The 21,737-nt window shown below is 43.6% G+C and overlaps 1 protein-coding gene across 3 annotated transcripts in view; it reads right to left on the bottom strand.

Moving 5' to 3' along the window:
• The window catches only part of STIL (STIL centriolar assembly protein), a 90,028-nt gene that overhangs the window by 54,145 nt on the left and 14,146 nt on the right, over positions 1-21,737 (bottom strand). The window contains exons 1-7 of one of the 3 annotated variants that reach the window (XM_032160776.2): positions 15,159-15,736; positions 10,752-10,838; positions 6,121-6,228; positions 3,494-3,606; positions 2,828-3,015; positions 1,380-1,422; positions 1,175-1,238 (exon numbers count right to left, since the gene is read on the bottom strand). In XM_032160776.2, coding sequence (XP_032016667.1) covers positions 1,175-1,238; positions 1,380-1,422; positions 2,828-3,015; positions 3,494-3,606; positions 6,121-6,228; positions 10,752-10,795 — 560 coding nt within the window. In that variant the 5' untranslated portion in view covers positions 10,796-10,838; positions 15,159-15,736. Of the gene's footprint in view, positions 1-1,174; positions 1,423-2,827; positions 3,016-3,493; positions 3,607-6,120; positions 6,229-10,751; positions 10,839-15,158; positions 15,737-21,737 lie in introns of those variants that run through there. The other 2 variants (XM_058442957.1, XM_032160774.2) reach the window with 2 other exon arrangements.

Consider the following 21,737-nt stretch of genomic DNA (forward strand, 5'->3'; position numbering starts at 1 on the left):
ACCAATTTGTTTTTTGTTTGTTTGTTTTTTGGTTTTTTTTGAGACAGAGTCTCGCTCTGCCGCCCACACTGGAGTGCAATGATGTGATCTCAGCTCACTGCAACCTCCGCCTCCCAGGTTCAAGCGATTCTCCTGCCTCAGCCTCCTGAGTAGCTGGAATTATAGGCACGTGCCACCATGCCCAGCTTTTTTCTGTTGTTTTTTTTTAGTAGAGATGGAGTTTCACCATGTTGGTGAGGCTAGTCTCGAACTCCTGACCTCATGATTCGCCCGCTTCGGCCTCCAATTTTAATATAATTTTTATCACCAACTTTTTTTTCTTAGAACTGAGGTCTCTGGGGCTGGGCATGGTGGCTCACCCCTGTAATCTCAGCACTTTGGGAGGCTGAGGCAGGAGGATCACCTGAGGTCTGGAGTTCAAGTCCAGCCTGGCCAACATGGTGAAACCTCATCTCTACTAAAAATACAAAAATTAGCCGGTGTAGTGGCATGCACCTGTAATCACAGCTACTCGGGAGGCTGAGGTGGGAGGATCACTTGAACCAGGGAGGTGGAGGTTACAGTGAGCCAAGATCCCACCACTGCACTCCAGTCTGGGTGACAGAACAAGACACCATCTCAAAAAAAGAACTGAGTTATCCAGACATTATACTTTATGGCCACTCAGTTTTGTCTTTTTTTTTTTTTTTGAAACGGAGTCTCTGTTGCCCAGGCTAGAGTGCAGTGGTGCCATCTCAGCTCATTGCAACCTCCACCTCCCAGGTTCAAGTGATCCTCCTGCCTCAACCTCCCGAGTAGCTGGGACTACAGGCATGCACCACCATGTTCAGCTAATTTTTATATTTTTAGTAGAGACGGGGTTTCACCATGTTGGCCAGACTGATCTTGAACTCCTGACCTCAGGTGATCTGCCCGCCTGGGCCTCCCAAAGTACTGGGATTACAGGTGTGAGCCACTGCACCAGGCCCTACCACCAATTTTTTGTAGGTGGTGGCACAACTTGAAGAAAACTTCATATTCAACAAAAATAAACCACTTCATTTTTTACTTTCCCTGGTTATTAACCAAGCCACCATATCTCTGGCATATAAACTGACTGCACAATTCTTTCACATTACATGGACATTCTGAAAATATACTAATGCAACTAATGTTTAATGTATCTTTTACTTACCCATATTTATAAGTCCCTTGAACTTGAGAAATATTCAGATTACTGCTCAAGTTTCTTGCCAGAGCTGTTGGAATAATGGGTATGGGCTTCACAGGTGTGCATTTAAAGTTATTCGCTAGAGTTACTGCTGCCCAATTCAAGTCAAATTCCACACTGTCCAAACTCTCCCTGGAAGTGATATGAACTCTTAGGGAAAGCAGCTTACCACAGTCCAAGGAATCTTTGCTACATATATGGCACTGTAGAGCCTGAGAAATCAATATTAAATAATTATTTTAAAACTTCGAAATGTGCCCATATCTCCAAAGTTTATTTTATACTGATACATATACGTATATAATACCTTGCACTAATAAAATTAAATGAGTTCTGATTTACATTTCAGTTCTCATTTATTCCATGTGACCAAAAGATTATGTGAATAATTATATCAAAGCAAGTAAGATTTACTGTCCCAAGCTCCACTACACATTTTCAATGTAGATATCCTAGCAGCACTTCAGTCTTACTGGGGAGTCACCCCCAATAAATATTTACTACATGGGAAAAAATGGACATAAAATAATTTTTTTTTTTTTTTTGAGGAGTCTCGTTTTTTTGCCCAGGCTGGAGTGCAGTGTTGCAATCTCAGCTCACCACAAACTCCACCTCCCAGTTCAAGCGATTCTCCTGCCTCAGCCTCCCAAGTAGCTGGGATTACAGGTGTGTGCCACCACACCCAGCTAATTTTTTGTATTTTTAGTAGAGACAGGGTTTTATCATGTTGGCCAGGCTGGTCTTGAACTCCTCCTGATCGGCCCGCCTCAGCCTCTCAAAGTGCTGGGATTACAGGCGTGAGCCACCATGTCTGGCCTCATAAAATAATTCTGATTGAGTCTCAGAGAATCTAAAGTCCATTCCTCTTTGATTCCTTTCTTGTTACACAAATTGTCAAGTTAGTTCTCCCTCTGTATTTGCCCATGCCCACTGTGTCCTTCCTAGTTTCACTGCTACCATTGCACTATAGGTTAATACATCCCTCTGTAATACACACCCGCCCAACTTCTACAATGGCTACTCTCTCTAACTTCGGTCAGCCTACGCTATCAGATTAACTATTTCTGATTTGACAGTGTTTTCTTTTTTCAGGAACCTTCAATTACTACATGGCCCATATGACAAAGTTCAAATTCCTTAGGCTGGCAGACAAGGCTCTTCTTTCTTGAGACAGGGTCTTGCTCCCACCAAGGCTGGAGTGCAGTGGTGTGATCACAGCTCAACCTCCCGGGCTCAAGCAATCCACCTGCCTCAGCCTCCTAAAGTGTTGGGATTACGGACAGGAGCCACCGCGCCCAGCCAAGCCTCTCTATAGTCAGACCAAATTAATACTCCAGTCTGACTGCCCACAAATTCAGCAAAAATGTATACCCTAAACACTACCCTAAGTACATCTTGAACTTTCTTATCTCGGTTACACTGCTTCTTCTGAAAGGCTACTCATATCGCTTACCTAGAATTTTTGCCCTCAGAAACACATTTAGTTGGATTTTAGGTTCACAATAATTCAATCAAATTATTGTGAATAATTCTCAAATATGGTTTTACTAAAATACAGCATACTAAACAGTTTGATTCTTGTGTTGAATTAACTATCAAGTTGTCAATGAATCGCACCTTTAAAGCTGAACTGAAGTCATCTACACTGTGAACTATCATTTCTCTTGAACAAAGTTCTTGAGTATGAACTTTGCATGGAATCAAAAAGTCCCCAGGAAGAGAAGCAGTAGGGGTTATTTCTAGGCATTCAGGTACTTCTCGACCAGGATCAAAGCGATCTACTGTCAATGTTACACCTTCTTCATCTGTAGAACAAAAATAACAGCTATTATATAGCATACTAATTAAAAACATAAAATCAGCCAAGCAAGACTACATTATAGCAAAGCACTTTGTTCATACCAATAGTACACTAAACTCTTAAATACTAAACTCTTACAGTAAACTAAACTCTTATAAGCGTACACTAAGCTTACTTGCTTATATATATTGATCCATCTGACCAGATAGTAAACTCTGTAATTAATAGTTTTACTCATCTTCATATCCTTGGTACACAGCAAAGAAAATTAGCACAAAGCAAATACGATAGTTGGCCGAATCAATATAGTCTATTGCAGTCATACAAGTAATTTTAAAAAATGTTTTCTTGTACTGATGGAGTCTCACTATGTTATGCAAGCTGGTCTTAAACTCCTAGGTTCAAGCGATCCTCCCACTCCAGCCTCCCAACGTGCTGGGATTACAGGCATGAGCACTGGTCCATTTTTAAAAGTGTATTACCTTCGTCTACTGTCAGAGAACCAAGTAAAAAGTATGACGAATTTTTTTTATTCTGCTTAGCATGACGATAAGCAAGTTGGATGGTCTTTTCAGTCACCACAAGCTTTGGATTTCTGAAAAACAAGTCTTTTATGAATATGGTAGACCTCATATCTTAAAAAAACCTCCTGCCATAAAATGCTGTCTAAATTATAACACACATTTTAAAAAATGTACAGAAAGATCATTGTCAGGAAATCCCAGGGTCAAACGCAGGGGATAGGGAGGGCCACTTGGAAACTAGAATGGCAATAAACAGACACTGAAACTATAGTTGTTCTCCAGGCATTTTGTTAACTTTATGAAACTCAGCAAGTAGGTCTCCTGTTTTTGTAAGTAAATTTTGACTGAAACAGTCACATCTATTTCTTTACATACTGTGTATGGGCTTCAGATATAATTAGCATTACAGTAGTGCCCCCTTATCTCTAAGAGACGTGTTCCAGACCCCCAGTGGATGTCTGAAACCGCAGATAGTAACAAATCCTATATATACTATGTTTCTTCCTATACATACATATCTATGATAAAGTTTAATTTATAAATTAGGCACAGTAAGTGATTAACAACAATTAATAATAGAATAATTTTAACAGTATACTGTAAAAAAGTTGTGTGAATATAGTCTGTCTCTCAAAATACCTTATTGTACCATACTGTGGGTAACTGAAACCATGGAAAGTGAAACCATGTACAAAGGGGGGAAACTACTGTATTGAATACAAAATATAGTATGATTTAATGTTTTAAAAAATGTAAAAGGAAAACCAAAATATAAGCCAGGAATAAGATACTATGAAAAAAGACCAGGCAAATTTGAATAAAAAAGCCATACAGAACTTAAAGAAATAAAAAACCTAATTTGTAAAAATTCAATGAGTTACATAATTAACTGGGGATAGGTACACAAATGTGTATTGTTATTCTATTAACTATGCATATATACTATAAGTATCCTTTCATATATATGGTACACCACCACATTTAAAAAACCTAAATGAGGGCCGGGTGCGGTGGCACACGCCTGTAATCCCAGCACTTTGGGAGGCTGAGGATCACCTGAGGTCAGGAGTTCGTGACCAGCCTGACTAACATGGTGAAACCCCATCTCTACTAAACACAAAAAAAATTAGCCAGGCGTGGTGGTGCATGCCTGTAATTCGAGCTACTTGGGAGGCTGAGACAGGAGAATCACTTGTACGTGGGAGGCGGAGGTTGCAGTGAGCCGACATCACGCCATTGCACTCCAGCCTGGACAACAAGAGCAAAACTCCATCTCAAAAAAAACAACCAAACTGAAATGAACAGGTTAGATGGCAGCTAAGCACAGCTAAAGAGAAAATAAGCAGACTTGAAAAACAAAGGAAACTACTCAAAATGTACAGAAAGACAACCATAAAAAAAATAAAAACAGTTGAACTTCCATAAGACTCTCCCTATTTTTGTCAATGGTGCCACCCTTCTCTGCCAACTAGTGTTGAACCTGAATACTTTCTGACTTGTATCTTTCCTTCAGTTCCTCTATTCAATCATCAAATACTACAAATTATTTATTCAAAACACCTTGTTTCTTTCTTTCCTTTTGATCTGAATACTGCTACATTGCTCTAAGTCCTTATAATGTATAATAGATGCCATTTATGAAATACTTTCTATTCCAGGCACTGTGACAATTGCTTTACAGAGTCTTATTTAACCCCTACAAGAGAACTGTGAAACTGGTATTATTATAGTCATTTTATAAATAAGGAAACTGATCCTTGGCTACTTTACTGAGGTTGCATAAATAAGTAGTAGAATCAGGATTTGATTCCCTAGGCAGTCTGCTCCAGTTATTGCAGTTTTTTTTTTCTTATTTTGTTTTTTTTTACTTTTTATTTTAATTTTTTATTGAGACAAGGTCTCACTTTGTTGCCCAGGCTGGTTTCAAACTCCTGACTTCAAGCAATCCTCCTGCCTCAACCTCCCAAAGTGCTGGGGTTACAGGTGTGAGCCACCGCACCCAGCCCAGTTATAGCACCTTAAAACATTAAAGTATACACCTGTGTGATTACAGAAAAGCATCCTGAAGCTAGGCTGACTCAAGGCCCTCCCCACCATAATCTATCCTTCTTAGAATACTACTTTTAACAAGTAACTCTTATGTACAAAACCTCAATAGATCTATTTTCTATTACTTTACACCTAAACTTCTTTCTTGTCTTTCTGTCAAGGTCCTGGATGTAATCATAAGATTTTATATTCCTTCTAATCTGATCCACTCAAAAATTGGTTCAAGCTTCTCAATGTTCTACAAAGACACCATGCTGACATAATAAAAAACACTTTCAGTTTTTATTATATTTCACCTCTTTTGAATTCCTACAACATGCAGAATTTGCAGAAAACTGGGAAAATAAGATTATCTCTCAAAAGTACAAGGAACAGATGTTAAGAAGCAGCAGAAGGAAAATTTTGCCTGAGGGGAGCTTCTAAAAGAAAAGTAAAGAAAAATGAATAATTGGTCATAGTAATCAACTTTGCCTTATACATCTTTGTATTACTCTTGTTTATACTGGCTTGATTTGAAAAAAAGAAACATGTTATACCTGTAGTAACTGAGATGTAAGTAGATGAAATCTCCAGTTGGCGTTGGATTCCAAAGTGCACATTTTGATGGAGGAAAGTGGAAAGGTACCATCCTGCTTGAAGGAAACCTTTTGAAAAAACAATGTAAAATTAAAGCATAAGGAATAGCAAACTTGGTAGACATTTGGTAGGAAACAATTAACTATCTTTAAGGTGATGGTATTTTCAGATTACTTTTGTAATTTTCAAAGAGTTTATATATATATATGTATTTTTTTTTGAGACAAAATGTCACTCCATCACCCAGGCTGGAGTGCAGTGGCATGATCTTAGCTCACTGCAACCTCTGCCTCCCGGGTTCAAGCAATTCCCCTGCCTCAGCTTCCTGAGTAGCTGAGATTACAGGAGTGTGCCACCACACCGGGCTACTTTTTGTATTTTTAGTAGAGACGCGGTTTCGCCGTGTGGGCCAAGCTGGTCTCGAACTCCTGACCTCAAGTCATCCACCTGCCTCGGCCTCCCAAAGTGCTAGGATTACAGGCATTAGCCACTGTGCCTGGCCAAAAAATACTTTTTTATTTTTTGAGACGGATTCTCACTCTGTCACCCAGGCTGGAGTGCTGTGGTGCAATCTCGGCTTACTGCAACCTCCGCCTCCCAGGTTGAAGCGATTCTCCAGCCTCAGCCTCCCAAGTAGCTGGGACTACAGGCGCATACCACCATGCCTGGCTAATTTTTTGTATTTTTACTAGAGACAGGGTTTCACCATTAGTCAGGATGGTCTCAATCTCCTGACCTCATGATCAGCCCGCCTCAGCCTCCCAAAGTACTGGGATTATAGGCGTGAACCACCATGCCTGGCCTTTTTTTTTTTTTTCAGACAGAGTCTTACCCTGTTGCCCAGGCTGGAGTGCAATAGCGTGATCTCAGCTCACTGCAACCTCCGCCTCTGGGTTCAATTGATCCTCCCACCTCAGCCTCCCGAGTAGCTAGGATTACAGGCACCTGCCACCACACGCAGGTAATTTTTTGTATCTTTAGTAGAGATGGGGTTTCACTATGTTGGCCAAGCTGGTCTCAAACTCCTGACCTCATGATCCACCCGCCTCAGCCTCCCAAAGTGCTGGGATTACAGGCATAAGCCACCGTGCTCGGCCCAAAAAATATTTTTTAAAAAAGAAAATTCACTTGTAACTCTACTACCAGGAGAATAGGCACTCAAAATTTGGCTTATTTGTCCTTTTTTATCTATATATATGTAAATTTATATATACACAAGCTTTTATTTATTTATTTATTTTATTTTATTTTATTTTTTTTTTTGAGACGGAGTCTCGCTCTGTCGCCCAGGCTGGAGTGCAGTGGCGCAATATCTTGGCTCACTGCAAGCTCCGCCTCCCGGGTTCACGCCATTCTCCTGCCTCAGCCTCTCCGAGTAGCTGGGACTACAGGTGCCCGCCACCACGCCTGGCTAATTTTTTGTATTTTTTAGTAGAGACGGGGTTTCACCGTGGTCTTGATCTCCTGACCTTGTGATCCACCCGCCTCGGCCTCCCAAAGTGCTGGGATTACAAGCGTGAGCCATCGCGCCCGGCCAACACAAGCTTTTAAAAAATAACAAGACAATCCTACAAAATCCCTTTTAAGTAACAGAAAAATGAGTATAAATCATAAATTTACATTTAAATTTAAACGAAAATCTTTCTTTTCTTTTCTTTTTTTTTTAAAGAGCAGGGCCTTGCTCTGTTGCCCAAGCTGGAGTGCAGGGGCTCAATCATAGCTCACTGCAGCCTTAAACTCCTGGGCTCAAGGGAGCCTCTCGAGCAGCTAGGACCACAAATGTGCACCACCACGTGAGGTTTACTTTTGTATTTTTTGTAGACACAGGGTCCCACTATGTTCCCCAGGCTGGTCTTGAGCTCATGGTTTCAAGCAATCTTCCCACCTTGGCCTCCCAAAGCACTGGGATTATAGGCATGAGCCATGGCTCCTGGCCTAAAATCTGTCTTTCTGAACTGATTTCCAGATAATTGTTAGATAATACCCAACAGTTATGAAAAGCAAAAAAACTGAATAGATTCTTAATTATTTCCAGTGTTTCCAAATTTGGTATTTTGGAATACCAAAATACAGCACAAGTTTAATTACTGAAGCATCAAAAGGACATAATTATAAATAATTCCTCAACAAAGATGCCAGGGGCAGTGTAAAGCAAGGTTTCAATATTAAATCATATAGGGTACCATCAAAAACTTTTCATTTTACATGAGTGTATAACACGAGAAAACCACAATAAGAAAAAGACCACTAACGGGGCCAGGCCCGGTGGCTCACGCCTATGTCAGCACTTTGGGAGGCCAAGGCAGGCGGATCACTTGAGGCCAGGAGTTCGAGACCAGCCTGGCCAACGTGGTGAAACCCCGTCTCTACTAAAAATACAAAATTAGCCAGGTGTGGTGCCACGTGCCTCTAGTCCCAGCTACTTGGGAGGCTGAGGCACGAGAATCACTTGAACCCAGGGGGAAGAGGTTTCAGTGAGCCGAGATCACGCCACCCCACTACAGCTTGGGTGACAAGAGCGAAACTCCATCTCAAAAACAAAAAAAAAATTAGCTGGACATGGTGGCACACACCTGTAATCCCAGTTACTCAGGAGGCTGAGGCATGAGAATTGCTTGAATCAGGGCGGCGGAGGTTGCAGTGAGCTGAGACCGCACCACTGCACTCCAGCCTGAGCAACAGAGCGAGACTCCGTCTCAAAAAAAAAAAAAAAAGAAAAAAGAAAAAGACAATGGAAAAAAAAAAAGAATAAACTCCTGCCATTTGCAACACATGGTTAGAACTGGAAATCACCATGTTAAGTGAAATAAGCCAGGAACAGAAATACAAACTTCACATGTTTTTGCTTATTTGTGGGATCTAAAAATCAAAACAATGGAACTCATGGACACAGAGAGTAGAAGGATGGTTACCAGAGGCTGGGAAGAGTAGTAGGGGTTGGGTGAGAGGTAGACACAGTTAATGGGTTTAAAAAAAAAAAACAGAAAGAATGATTAAGGCCTATTATTTGATAGCACAGCAGGGTGACTATAGTCAATAACAACTTAAAAATAATAAATAATAACATTTAAAAATAATTAGGCTGGGCACAGTGGCTCACACCTATAATCCTAGCACTTTGGGAGGCTGAGGTGGGCAGATCACTTGAGGTCAGGATTTCAAGACCAGCCTGGCCAACATGGTGAAACCCCGTCTCTACTAAAATTACAAGTTAGTTGGGCTTGGTGGCGCACACCTGTAATCCCAGCTACTCGAGTGGCTGAGACACGAGAATCACTTGAATCCAGGAAGCAGAGATTGCAGTGAGCTGAGAGATGGCGCCACTGCCCTCCATCATGGGCGACAAAGTGAGACTCTGTCTCCAAAAAAATAAAAATAAAAAAATAATAATTAAAAGTGTACAGTTGGATTGTCTGTAACACAAAAGATAAATGCTTAAGGGGATGGATACCCTATTTCCCATATGTGATTATTACACATTGCATGCCTTATAAAAATGTCATATACCCCATAAATACATACACCATGTACCCACAAAAATTTAAATTTTTTAAATTAAAAACAGAATATACTGAACTTGTTACACAACTGTACCCTTCTAAGAATAGAAGACAAAATTTTTCTGTCAACATGGGGTTTCCCCATGTTGCCCAGGCTGATTTTGAACTCCTGAGCTCAAGCGATCTGCCCACCTCAGCCTCCCAAAGTGCTAGGATTACAGGCATGAGCCACCTTGCCCACTGACAAATTTTCAAATAAGAGATGGCAGGGGGGTAGAACACAAGGGCCAAAATTAAAGCAAAACGAATTTGATAGCCTCCTTGGGTCATGTTTCCCATTATCTTCATCAAGAACATCTGGCACAAAGAAAGACATTACAGAGAATAAAGGTGACCCATGAATGCAATTCTAGTTTGGAAGAAAAAAAAATTCACATGTCAGTATTAACTGTTGTTCCCTAGGGGAAAAAAGAGCAATAAATGATCCAAAGAGCCAAACAATACAAGCTGATTTGCCCAGTCCCCATGGTAACGACAGACTGAGAAAAATGGGAGACAGGTGGCAAGCTCCTACTTCACATGACAAAGGCTTAGGAACATCTGAGGAAACCTGGTATACCTAATGTGAAATTATTCCCATCAAGGAATTAGTATTTGTAAGAGGGAAAGAACTCAACCACTTTCCCACTTGTCTAGAAGGTAAACAAACACCGATGTAATTTTTAGCCTCCTAAGTTCAGGTACTATTTCCCATCAATAAAGATCTATGTTATGAAAATAATTGAAGGAGGGACGGAACTAGTATTTACTGATCGCCTATTACGTACTAGACCCTTTAGTTTAGTAATCTTATTTAACCCCACACAATAATCTTCTGTGAGACAGAGATTACCATCCTCATTTTACAGATGAAGAACTGAGGCTTAGTTAATTAACTTGATCAAGGTCACCCACCTAACAAGTGGTAGAGCTGGGATATGAACCTAGAATTTCCTGATTCTAAAGATTATGTTCTTTTTTCTCTTCCAATCTACCTTCCCAAGTTATGTGAACAGCTGTAAGACAAAATATCTGTAAATATGCTTCTATACCTGGTATTCATCTGGGGCCATGCAAGAGGATATATAGGCTCCATGATGTCTGGTGAATGATTTCTTTAATTTCAAATCCTCAGTATCCTAAAGAATTAAAGAGAATATTACTAATGAATGATAAAAACAAAGAAGAAAAATATGATTTAACCACATATTAAAATTACAGGCAAAATTAGATTACTTATATGAAATGTGACTAATAGATTAATAAGATTAAATGCTTGTAGATTCTGCCAATCATTTTCATATGTTAGAGTCATTCTGCCAATAAATTACTGTTAATATTTATTCTAGGCAGCAAAATCTACCAATATATCTATCCCTTAATGAAAGCTCAGATTCTGCCCCAAAACCTTTGTATCAACTTAGTGAGCTCGGTAGGGCAGGTAGTATCAAATGTATGAGATTCTGACCAAATGCCTTACAACCCTCATAAAACCATGAAGCAGCAGAAAAAAATGATTTGGGCTAGATATTTATTTGGGGCCTATAATGAAGTCATTAAAGAATCTTCATTGTAAAAAAAAAACAGTCCTGCATGCATTCCCACAAACTGACTTGTGTCAGTGAAAAATCAGTGTTCTTTTTTTTTTGAGATGGAGTCTTGTTCTGTCACTAGGCTGGAGTGCAGCGGCACGATCTCAGCTCACTGCAACCTCTGCCTCCTGGGTTCAAGCGATTCTCCTGCCTCAGCCTCCTGAGTAGCTGAGACTACAGGTGCACACCACCATGCCCAGCTAATTTTTGTATTTTTAGTAGAGATGGGGTTTCACCATGTTGGCCGGGATGCTCTCAACCTCTTGACCTCGTGATGCACCCACTTTGGCCTCCCAAAGTGCTGGGATTACAGGTGTGAGTCACCACGCCCAACCCAGTATTCTTTTTTAACTCCACATGCTCTCTCTGGGTACTCTCCTTCACTCCCATTGCTTCTACACCTATCTATCTATAGCAAACCTTTAGCTCCACCTCTCTTCTGAGTTTCAAATCCATTTTCTTTTTTTCTTTTCTTTTTTTTTTTTTTTTTTTGAGACAGGGACTCACTCTGTAGCCCAGGCTGAAGTAGTACAGTGGTGCAATCTCAGCTCACTGAAACCTCCACCACCTGAGCTCAGGTGATCCTCCCACCTCAGCCTCCCGAATAGCTGGGACCACAGGCATTCACCACTGCACCCGGCTAATTTTTTTGGATTTTTTGTAGAGATGGGGTTTCGTCATGTTGCCCAGGCTGGCCTCGAACTCTTGGACAAAAGCAATCCATCCGCCTTAGTCTCAAAAAGTGCTGGGATTACAGGCATGAGCCACCATGCCCAGATGTTTCAAATCCATATTTCTAACTGCCCACTGGACAGTTCCATCTAAGTATTATTGAAGCAAAACACAGACCTCGTAGTCCTTTCTTCAGAGTTCAGTATGTCCTATATTCTTTCAAGCCTTAGAGTTCTTTAGGTCCTGCACATACTGTATCAATTCCAGGAAAAAGAAACTGTCTAAGGCCGGGTGTTGGGGCTCATTCCTGTAATCCCACCACTTTGGGAGGCCGAGGCGGGTGGATCACCTGAGGTGAGGAGTTCAAGACCAGCCTGGTCAACATGGTGAAACTCCCTCTCTACTAAAAATACAAAAATTAGCTGGGCATGGTGGTGCACACCTGTAATCCCAGCTAGTCAGGAGGCTGGGGCAGGAGAATCACTTGAACCTGGGAGGCGAGGTTGCAGTGAGCAGAGATCATCCCATTGCACTCCAGCCTGGGCAAGAGAATGAGCCTGTCTCACTCTGTGTGAAGCAAGATAAAGGAGAAAAGGATTATTAATCCAGGCGCAGAGATTATTTAGAAGAGACTTTTTAGATAAAGTCAGAGGCTGAAAATCCTATTAAAAATGCTCTCATACCTTGTTCAAGACAGAGAAAAATGTGCTTCTAATAAAGTTGACTAGGCCGGGCACGGTAGCTCACGCCTGTAATCCCAGCACTTTGGGAGGCCGAGGTGGGCGGATCACGAGATCAGGAGATCAAGACCAACCTGGCTAACACGGTGAAACCCCGTCTCTACTAAAAATACAAAAAATTAGCGGGGCGTGGTGGCGGGCACCTGTAGTCTCAGCTACTCGGGAGGCTGAGGCAGGAGAATGGCGTGAACCCAGGAGGCGGAGCTTGTAGTGAGTGGAGATTGCGCCACTGCCCTCCAGCCTGGGCGACAGAGCAAGACTCCGTATCAAAAAAAAAAAAAAAAAAAAAAAGTGACTAAACAGTCCTTCTTAGAAATATCTGGACTAGGCCGGGCGCGGTGGCTCACGCTTGTAATCCCAGCACTTTGGGAGGCCGAGGCGGGCGGATCACGAGGTCAGGAGATCGAGACCACGGTGAAACCCCGTCTCTACTAAAAATACAAAAAAAAAAATTAGCCGGGCGTGGTGGCGGGTGCCTGTAGTCCCAGCTACTCCCAGAGGCTGAGGCAGGAGAATGGCGTGAACCCGGGAGGCGGAGCTTGCAGTGAGCCGAGACTGCGCCACTGCACTCCAGCCTGGGCGACAGAGCGAGACTCCGTCTCAAAAAAAAAAAAAAAAAAAGAAATATCTGGACTAAAAGGTTTAATGCAGCTTCCACAGAATGCAGGCTTTAAATCCTAAAACCCTTCCTTAGTACTTGGTTGTCATGGATAACAGTATTCACATGGATAACTGTAACTCTACAAAGTATAAAAAGTGCCAATTTTTTCTTCATTAAACAGAAGTGTCTTAAAATGCGCTACTTGTGTTTTCTTCCTCTATTCATTGGGGTGAAAAGATGGATAATGTTGATTTCTCATTTTAAAACAATATACATAAGGTAGTTTCATTCTGTCAGTGTTGTACAAACAATTAAAGGTAATGAAACTAAAACCACACATCTATACCTAGCAAAACATATTCTCAGGTAAAGTCATCATCGTGTACAATAGAAACCTTCAAATAATCCTCACCCCTTCTTCCATATAAATTATCTTTCCATACCCACCACCTTAGTTGCTAACTTCATCAACTCTCACCAGACTTACGGAAAAGTCCCCATAATGCTGCTAGAAGAGTGTTTCCATATAAATCTGATCAAATTATTCTCCTGCTTTAAAAGTCAATGGCTCTGGCTGGGCGCGGTGGCTCACGCTTGTAATCCCAGCACTTTGGGAGGCCGAGGCGGGCGGATCACGAGGTCAGGAGATCGAGACCACGGTGAAACCCCGTCTCTACTAAAAATACAAAAAATTAGCCGGGAGTGGTGGCGGGCCCCTGTAGTCCCAGCTACTCGGAGAGGCTGAGGCAGGAGAATGGCGTGAACCCGGGAGGCGGAGCTTGCAGTGAGCCGAGATCGCGCCACTGCACTCCAGCCTGCGGGACAGAGGGAGACTCCATCTAAAAAAAAAAAAAAAAAGTCAATGGCTCATGTCAGGGGCGGTGGCTCATGCCTGTAATCCCAGCATTTTGGGAGGCCGAGGCGGGTGGATCACCTGAAGTCAGGAGTTCAAGACCAGCCCAGCCAACACGGTGAAACCCCGTCTCTACTAAAAATACGAAAATCAGCCCAGCGTGGTGGCGTGTGCCTGTAATCCCAGCTACTAGGGAGGCTGAGGCAGGAGAATCGCTTGAACCCGGGGGACGGAGGTTGCAGTGAGCCGAGATCACGCCACTTGACTCCAGCCTGGGCCAAAGAGTGAAACTGCGTCTCAAAAATAAAAATAATTTTTTTTAAAAGCCGATGGCTCTTCTTTATATACAGAATAAAGGATCTTCACAATCCAGCCCCACTCTATTATTCCAACCTTAACCACCCCCATCCACTCATCCTACATTCCAGTCAAACTGAACTACCTGCAGTGCCCCGGTTTCAATATCTGCACAGGATGCCCCCCTTAACTTGGAATGCCCTGGTAAACCCCCGCCATCCCTCACAATCCAACTCGAATGTCACTTCCTCTGTGAAACCTCCCAGACACTGTGGCGATGGTACTATACTGTCTGTACTCATACACATAGCATTCTCGCACTTTGCTGTTTACACTTTACTTCCAGTAGTCCATGAACTTCAAACATTAACTGATCCCTTACTACATAGCAGACTGTGAGCCAGAAATTGTGAGGAATGCAAGAGCGAGCATTCAAGGTTTCAGTCCTCAAGAAATTCCCACCGTAAAAACAACTTTAAATGGCACGTTATCGACTGCAAACCTCTTTCACATACCTTAGCTCAGATGATACCCAAGGATTTCATGGACTGCTTAATTTCTCCCACTAGCTCCCCTTCTCGTCATCGGCTCCAGGCTCCGGGAGGGCGGAACCCACTACAGGGCTTTGAATGTTACCCACCAACCTTCCCTGGGCCGCGCTGCCGCCCCTCAAGTTGGAACCAGGAGCACAAAGCTCCGCTTACCGCAACTTCCGCGAAGCTGAGGTCTGTTTGCAGGGTAGGAGCGGGAGACGGCTCCAGAGAGCGCCACCGCCGACTCCGGCCCCGCCTCTGGGACGTTGGGGTCGCGGGAACTGAGGCGGCAAACACAAGCTCGCGAAACCGAAGGCCGCGCCACGCCTGCTGACTGGTCAGAAACCCCGCCAGTCAGGGAGCGGGGGTGGTGCTAGAGAGCCGCGCACGGTCGCCGTTACGTATTAGTGTGTCAACCAATCAGCGCCCCGCACTGGTTCCGCGCTCGACCAATCCCAAGTCTTCTTGGAGAACTGCGGGCGCCACCGGCGCTCCAGGATCAAGGTTCCGAAGATTTAAACCTTTCATTTCGTCAACGGTTAAGTTCCGGGGCGGGGTAGGCTTTCCGCAAGCGCAATGGAAAGCCCAGCTAGGTAGACGGAGGAGCGAGTGGCAGATGAAGCCGAAAGTGCTCTATAAGACGATCATCGGTCGGCGACTGGAAGCGAACATCCGAAGAACAGTTTCCAAACTCTTTACCTGAAAGCACAAAAGACAATTTTCTTTTTAATTTTTATTCTAAAATTTACATTTTTAATTTTTCCTTTTTGTGATCACTTATCCTCAACTTCTAGATTTCTTGCAGTTTCTTTCCTAGGAAGCCATCTGTTTTAGTGATATAATTTTTTTTTTTTTTTTTTGAGGTGGAATCTCACTCTGTTGCCCAGGCTGGAGGGCGATGGCGCGATCTCGGCCCACCGCAACCTCGCCTCCCGAGTTCAAGCGATTCTCCTGTCTCAGCCTCCCAATTAGCTGGTATTACAGGCGTCCACCACCCAGCACCACGCCCGGTTAATTTTTGTTTTTTGTTTTTTTTTCTGAGATGGAGTCTCGCTCTGTCGCCCAGGCTGGAGTGCAGTGGCGCGATCTCGGCTCACTGCAAGCTCCGCCCCCCGGGTTCACGCCATTCTCCTGCCTCAGCCTCCAGAGCAGCTGGGACTACAGGCGCCCACCATGCCTGGCTCATTTTTTGTATTTTTAGTAGAGACGGGGTTTCACCGTGTTAGCCAGGATGGTCTCGATTTCCTGACCTCGTGATCTGCCCACCTCGGCCTCCCAAAGTGCTGGGATTACAGGCGTGAGCCACCTCGCCCGGCCTAATTTTTGTATTTTTTAGTAGAGACGGGGTTTCACCACGTTGGCTAGGCTGGTCTCAAACTCTTGACCCTAGGTGATCTACCCGCCTCGGCCTCCCAAAGTGCTGGGATTACAGGCGTGAGCCACCATGCTGGGCCAAAATTTGTATTTATTAATTTATTGATTGATTGAGACGGGGTCTTGCTCTGTCGCCTAGGCTGGAGTGCAGTGATGCTATCTCGGCTCACTGCAACTCACTGCACACTGCCTTCCAGGTTCAAGCAATTCTGCCTCAGCCTCCGGAGTAGCTGGGGTTACAGGCAAGCACCACCACGGCCGGCTAGTTTTTGTATTTTTAGTAGAGACCAGGTTTCACCATGTTGGGCGCCGGGCTGATCTGGAACTCCTGACCTCAAGTGATCTGCCTCCGAAACTGTTTCGGCCTCCGAAACTGCTGGGATTACAGGAGTGAGCCACCGCCCCCAGCAAAGTAACATAAAAATGTTAAATTCCCATTGAGTAGAAGAAAAGAATGTGACTTAAATTTATAAACCATATATGCCTATCTCTACAACTAGTATTGATATTATATATAGTATTGATATGTTATGTATTTATATACAGTCAGCCCTCTATCAGTGGGTTCCATGTCCACAGATTCAGCCAACCGCAAATGGAAATATTCGGAGGAGAAAAAAACAAAATAACAACAATAAAAATAATACAAATCCAGCCTGGGCAACATGGCAAAACCCCATCTCTACAAAAACTACAAAAAAATTGCCAGGCATGGTGTCATGTGCCTGTAGTCCTACTACTTGGGAGCCTGAGGTGGGAGGATGGCTTGAGCCGGGGAGGCAGAGGTTGCAGTGAACTGAGATTGTGCCATTGCACTCCAGCCTGGGTGACAGATCAAGACCCTGACTCAAAAATAATAATACAAATAAGACACACATGTTGGGTGTGGTAGCTCCCGCCTGTAATCCCAACACTTTGCAACGCCGAGATGGGAGGATCGCTTGAGGCCAAGAGTTCAAGACCAGCCTGGGCAATATAGCAGCACTCTGTCTCTACAGAAAATTTAAGAATTAGTGGGATGTGGTAGTACAGGCCTGTAGCCCTAGCTACTGGGAAGGCTTAGGTGGGAGGATTGCTTGAGCCCAGGAGTTTGAGGCTGCAGTGAGCTATGATTGTACCATTGCACTCCAGCCTGGGTGACAGAGCGAGACCCTATCTCTCAAATAATTTAATTTAAAACTATAACCACTTTGACCGGGCATGGTGACTCATGACTGTAATCCCAGCACTTTGGGAGGCCAAGGCGGGCGGATCACCTGAGGTCAGGAATTCAAGACCAGCCTGACCAACATGGAGAAACCCCATCTCTACTAAAAATACAAAATTAGCCAGGCGTGGTGGCACATGCCTGTAATCCCAGCTACTAGGGAGGCTGAGGCAGGAGAATCGCTTGAACCCGGGAGGCGGAGGTTGCGGTGAGCCCCGAGATCGTGCCATTGCACTCCAACCTGGGTGACAAGAGTGAAACTCCATCTCAAAAAAAAAAAACAACAAAAAAACCCCTATAACTACTTTTTATATAGCATGTACACTGTATTAGGTATTATACAATGTGTTAGGTATTATACAATTAGTTATTATAGGTAGTCTAGAGATTATTTTTTTTTTTGAGACAGGGTCTCACTCTGTCACCACAGACTCAACTTCTGGCTGAAGTGATCCTCCACTTCAGCCTCCCTAGAAACTGAGACTACAGGCACATGCCACCATGCCCAACTAATTTTTGTTTTAAGATGATTTAAAGTATAAGGATGACTGTACATTGGTTATATGCAAATACTATGCCATTTTATATAAAAGACTTGAGTATCTGTGGGCCAAATTTGGTATCCCTAGGGTTCCTGGAACCAATCCCCCATGGATACAGAGGGAAGGCTGTTTATATTGTATTAATATTCCTTTGATAATTTATAATTATTTCCACAGCTAATGTGGTAATAGTGCTTTCTCCACCAGTGTCTGATATTATTCTCCTAACAGTCAAAGTAGAGAAGTGTTATCTCTATTTAACAAGAGATGAAATGTGTTAAGATCCCACAGCTAGTTAGTGCGGAGACAGGATTTGAAATGTCACTTATTTTGCTCAACACTCCACTTTTGTTAGTTTCCTGAGCAATATGGAAATATCTTAAAGTCTGAGCTGTATTTGTAGGCTGCTCTGGTCAGAATAAGCAGCTACCCTTTTAAGAGAGTGAAAACACTATTCTGAAAAATGTATCAAACTAGCAAAGAAATATGTGCTCTAGGACCAAGTGCGGTGGCTCACGCCTGTAATCCCAGCACTTTGGGAGGCTGAAGCAGGTGGATCACCTGAGGTCAGGAGTTCAAGACCAGCCTGACCAACATGGTGAAACACCGTCTCTACTAAAAATACAAAAATTAGCTGGGCGTAGTGGTGGGCACCTGTAATCCCGACTACTAGGGAGGCTGAGGCAGGAGAATCACTTGAATTTGGGAGGCAGAGGTTGCAGTGAGCCGAAATCACAACACTGCACTCCAGCCTGGACAACAGAGTGAGACTACATCTCCAGAAAAAAAAACAAAAAAGAAAGAAAGAAATATGTGCTCTGTAGAGCATCATTCTCTGCTTTCCTGAAAAAATTCTTGGCATCTAGGGCGCAAATTTTAAGGGGCATGATGGTCGGTTCCTGAGCTCTAGTGTGAGAACAGGAAGGGCCTCAGACAGCCATGCATGTCTGACAAACTGTTGGCCAGCCCAATGAGGAGCTCCAGAGCAAAGACTGCCCATGAGAGGAGTCCCACATTAGGCAGAAATGGCTAGGCCCTAGAATTCTTGCTGTGCCTAGTCATTGCCTGAGGCTTCCAAGAAAGAACAAGCACCAAAGCTAAGGCAGATTCCAAAGGCCACGGCAGGAGGCTGTCAGGCAACTGCAGTCTTTGCAGCTGATTGGAAAGTTCTTTCTGGAAAGAGATCTAAGTCATTGAGATCATTGACACATCTCAATGACTGCCATTGGGTACATGAAGTGCAAAGGCCCTGAGTTACATGGGAAGCCTTCGGAAGATTTTTTTTTTTTTTTTTTGAAACAGAGTCTCACTCTGGCGCCGGGGCTGAAGTACAGTGGTGTGATCTCAGCTCGCTGCAACCTACGACTCCTGGGTTCAAGCGATGAACCCTGCCTCAGCCTCCGAGTAGCTGGGATTACAGGCACCCGCCACTACGCCCAGCTCATTTTTTGTATTTTTAGTAGAGACAGGGTTTCACCATGTTGGCCAGGCTGGTCTCAAACTTCTGACCTCGTGATTCGTCTGCCTCGGCCTCCTAAAGTGCTGGGATTACAGGCGTGAGCCACCACCCCCAGCCTGGAAGATTTTATATACAGGACTGACATAATCTGATTTTAGGTTTTTGTTTGTTTTGTTTTTTGTTTTGTTTTTTGAGATGGAGTCTCCCTCTGTTGCCCAGGCTGGAGTGCAGTGGCGCCATCTAGGCTCACTGCAACCTCCGCCTCCCAGGTTCAAGCATTTCTCGTGCCTCAGCCTCCTGAGCAGCTGGGAATACAGGCCCCTGCCATCACTCCCAGCTAATTTTTGTATTTTTGGTAGGGACAGATTTTCACCATATAGGCCCAGCTGGTCTCAAACTCCTGACCTCAGGCAACCCTCCCGCCTCGGCCTCCCAAAGTGCTGGGATTACAGGCGTGAGCCACTGCGCCTGGGTGAGGCTATGATTTTAGGTTTTAAAAGGACCATTGATTGCTATATTGAGAATAGACTGTTTGGGGCAAGGGCGGAGATGCAAGGAGACCAGTTAAAAAACTGCTGCAATAACTTAGAAGAGAGATTGATGGTGGCTTGGACCAGAATGGTAGCAATGGAGGTGGTGAGAAGTTATTGTATTCTGGATATATTTTGAAGGAATAATCAATATGATTTGATTCCAGATTGAATTTAGCATGTAAAAGAAAGGAACCCTGTGTCGGCTTCTCATGATTTATGATTTTCTTTAAAACTACTTTGATATTAGAAAGAGAAATGTAGTATGAGTTAGACAAAAAGGAAGGGGTGAGCATAACACATAACCCCCCACTCCTTAGGTGTGGGCTGCACATAATGACATTTCTTCAAAGTGTATAGTATTGGGTTGGGGGACAAAGGCAGAGGGAGGAAAGTGACTTTACAATGGGAAAACCTGACAAACTACTTCAGGTGGGTCATCAAGCCAACCTCAATAGTCATGCTGATAGTAGGTACACTTTTCCTTTTTTTGTTTTTTAGAGACAGTGCCTTGCTGTTGCCCAGGCTGGAGTGCAGTGGCACAATCATAACTCACTGCAACCTCAACCTCCTGGTCTCAAATGATCCTCCTACCTCAGCCTCCAAGTAGCTGAGACTACAAGAGGGTGCCACCATGCCCAGCTTTTTTTTTTTTTCTTCAGTAGCAAGTATTCTCTCTATATTGTTCAGTCTGGTATTGAACTCCTAGCCTCAAGTACTGGGCCTCTAAAGTGCTCGGATTCCCAAAGTGCTGGGATTGCAGGCATGAGCCACAGCACCCAGACTACTATGCACACTTGATATGATGTGATTAAAATGGCACTTTAGGCCGGGCACGGTGGCTCATGCATGTAATCCCAGCACTTTGGGAGGCCAAGGCAGGCAGATTACCTGAGGTCGGGAGTTCGAGATCAGCCGGACCAACATGGAGAAGCCCCGTCTCTACTAAAAATACAAAAAATTAGCCAGGCATGGTGGCACATGCCTATAATTCCAGCTACTCGGGAGGCTGAGGCAGGAGAATTGCTTGAACCCAGGAGGCAGAGGTTGTGGTGAGTCGAGATCATGCCATTGCACTCCAGCCTGGGCAACAAGACTGAAACTATGTCTCAAAAAAAAAAAAAAAAAAAAAAAAATGGCACTTTAGGCCAGAGGTGGTAATTCACGCCTGTAATCCCAGCACTTGGGGAGGCAGAGGTAGGTGGATTACTTGAGGTCAGGAGTTCGAGACCAGCCTGGCCAACGAGGAAACCGCATCTCTACCAAAAAATATAAAAATTAGCCGGGTGTGGTGGCATGTGCCTGTAGTCCCAGTTACTCAGGACGCTGAGGTGGGAGAATCGGTTGAACCTGGGAGGCAGATGTTGCAGTGAAGCGAGATCATACCACTGCACTCCAGCCTGGGTGACAGAGTGAGATTCTGTCACAAGAAAAAAGCAAGGGGCACTTTATCTCTGTGGTCTTCCTCCCATTAACCTATAACCTTGTATTATCCTGAGAAAGACAGACAAATTCCAATAGTGAGGAATCCTGTAAAATGCCTGACCTGTACTCCTCAAAACTGTTAAACTCATCAAAAACAAGGAAATCCTGAGGAACTGCCAGAGTCAAGAGAAGCTTAAAGAGATATGATAACTA

Source organism: Hylobates moloch, unplaced genomic scaffold (genome assembly GCF_009828535.3).
Source record: "Hylobates moloch isolate HMO894 unplaced genomic scaffold, HMol_V3 SCAFFOLD_8, whole genome shotgun sequence".
NCBI lineage: Eukaryota > Metazoa > Chordata > Mammalia > Primates > Hylobatidae > Hylobates > Hylobates moloch.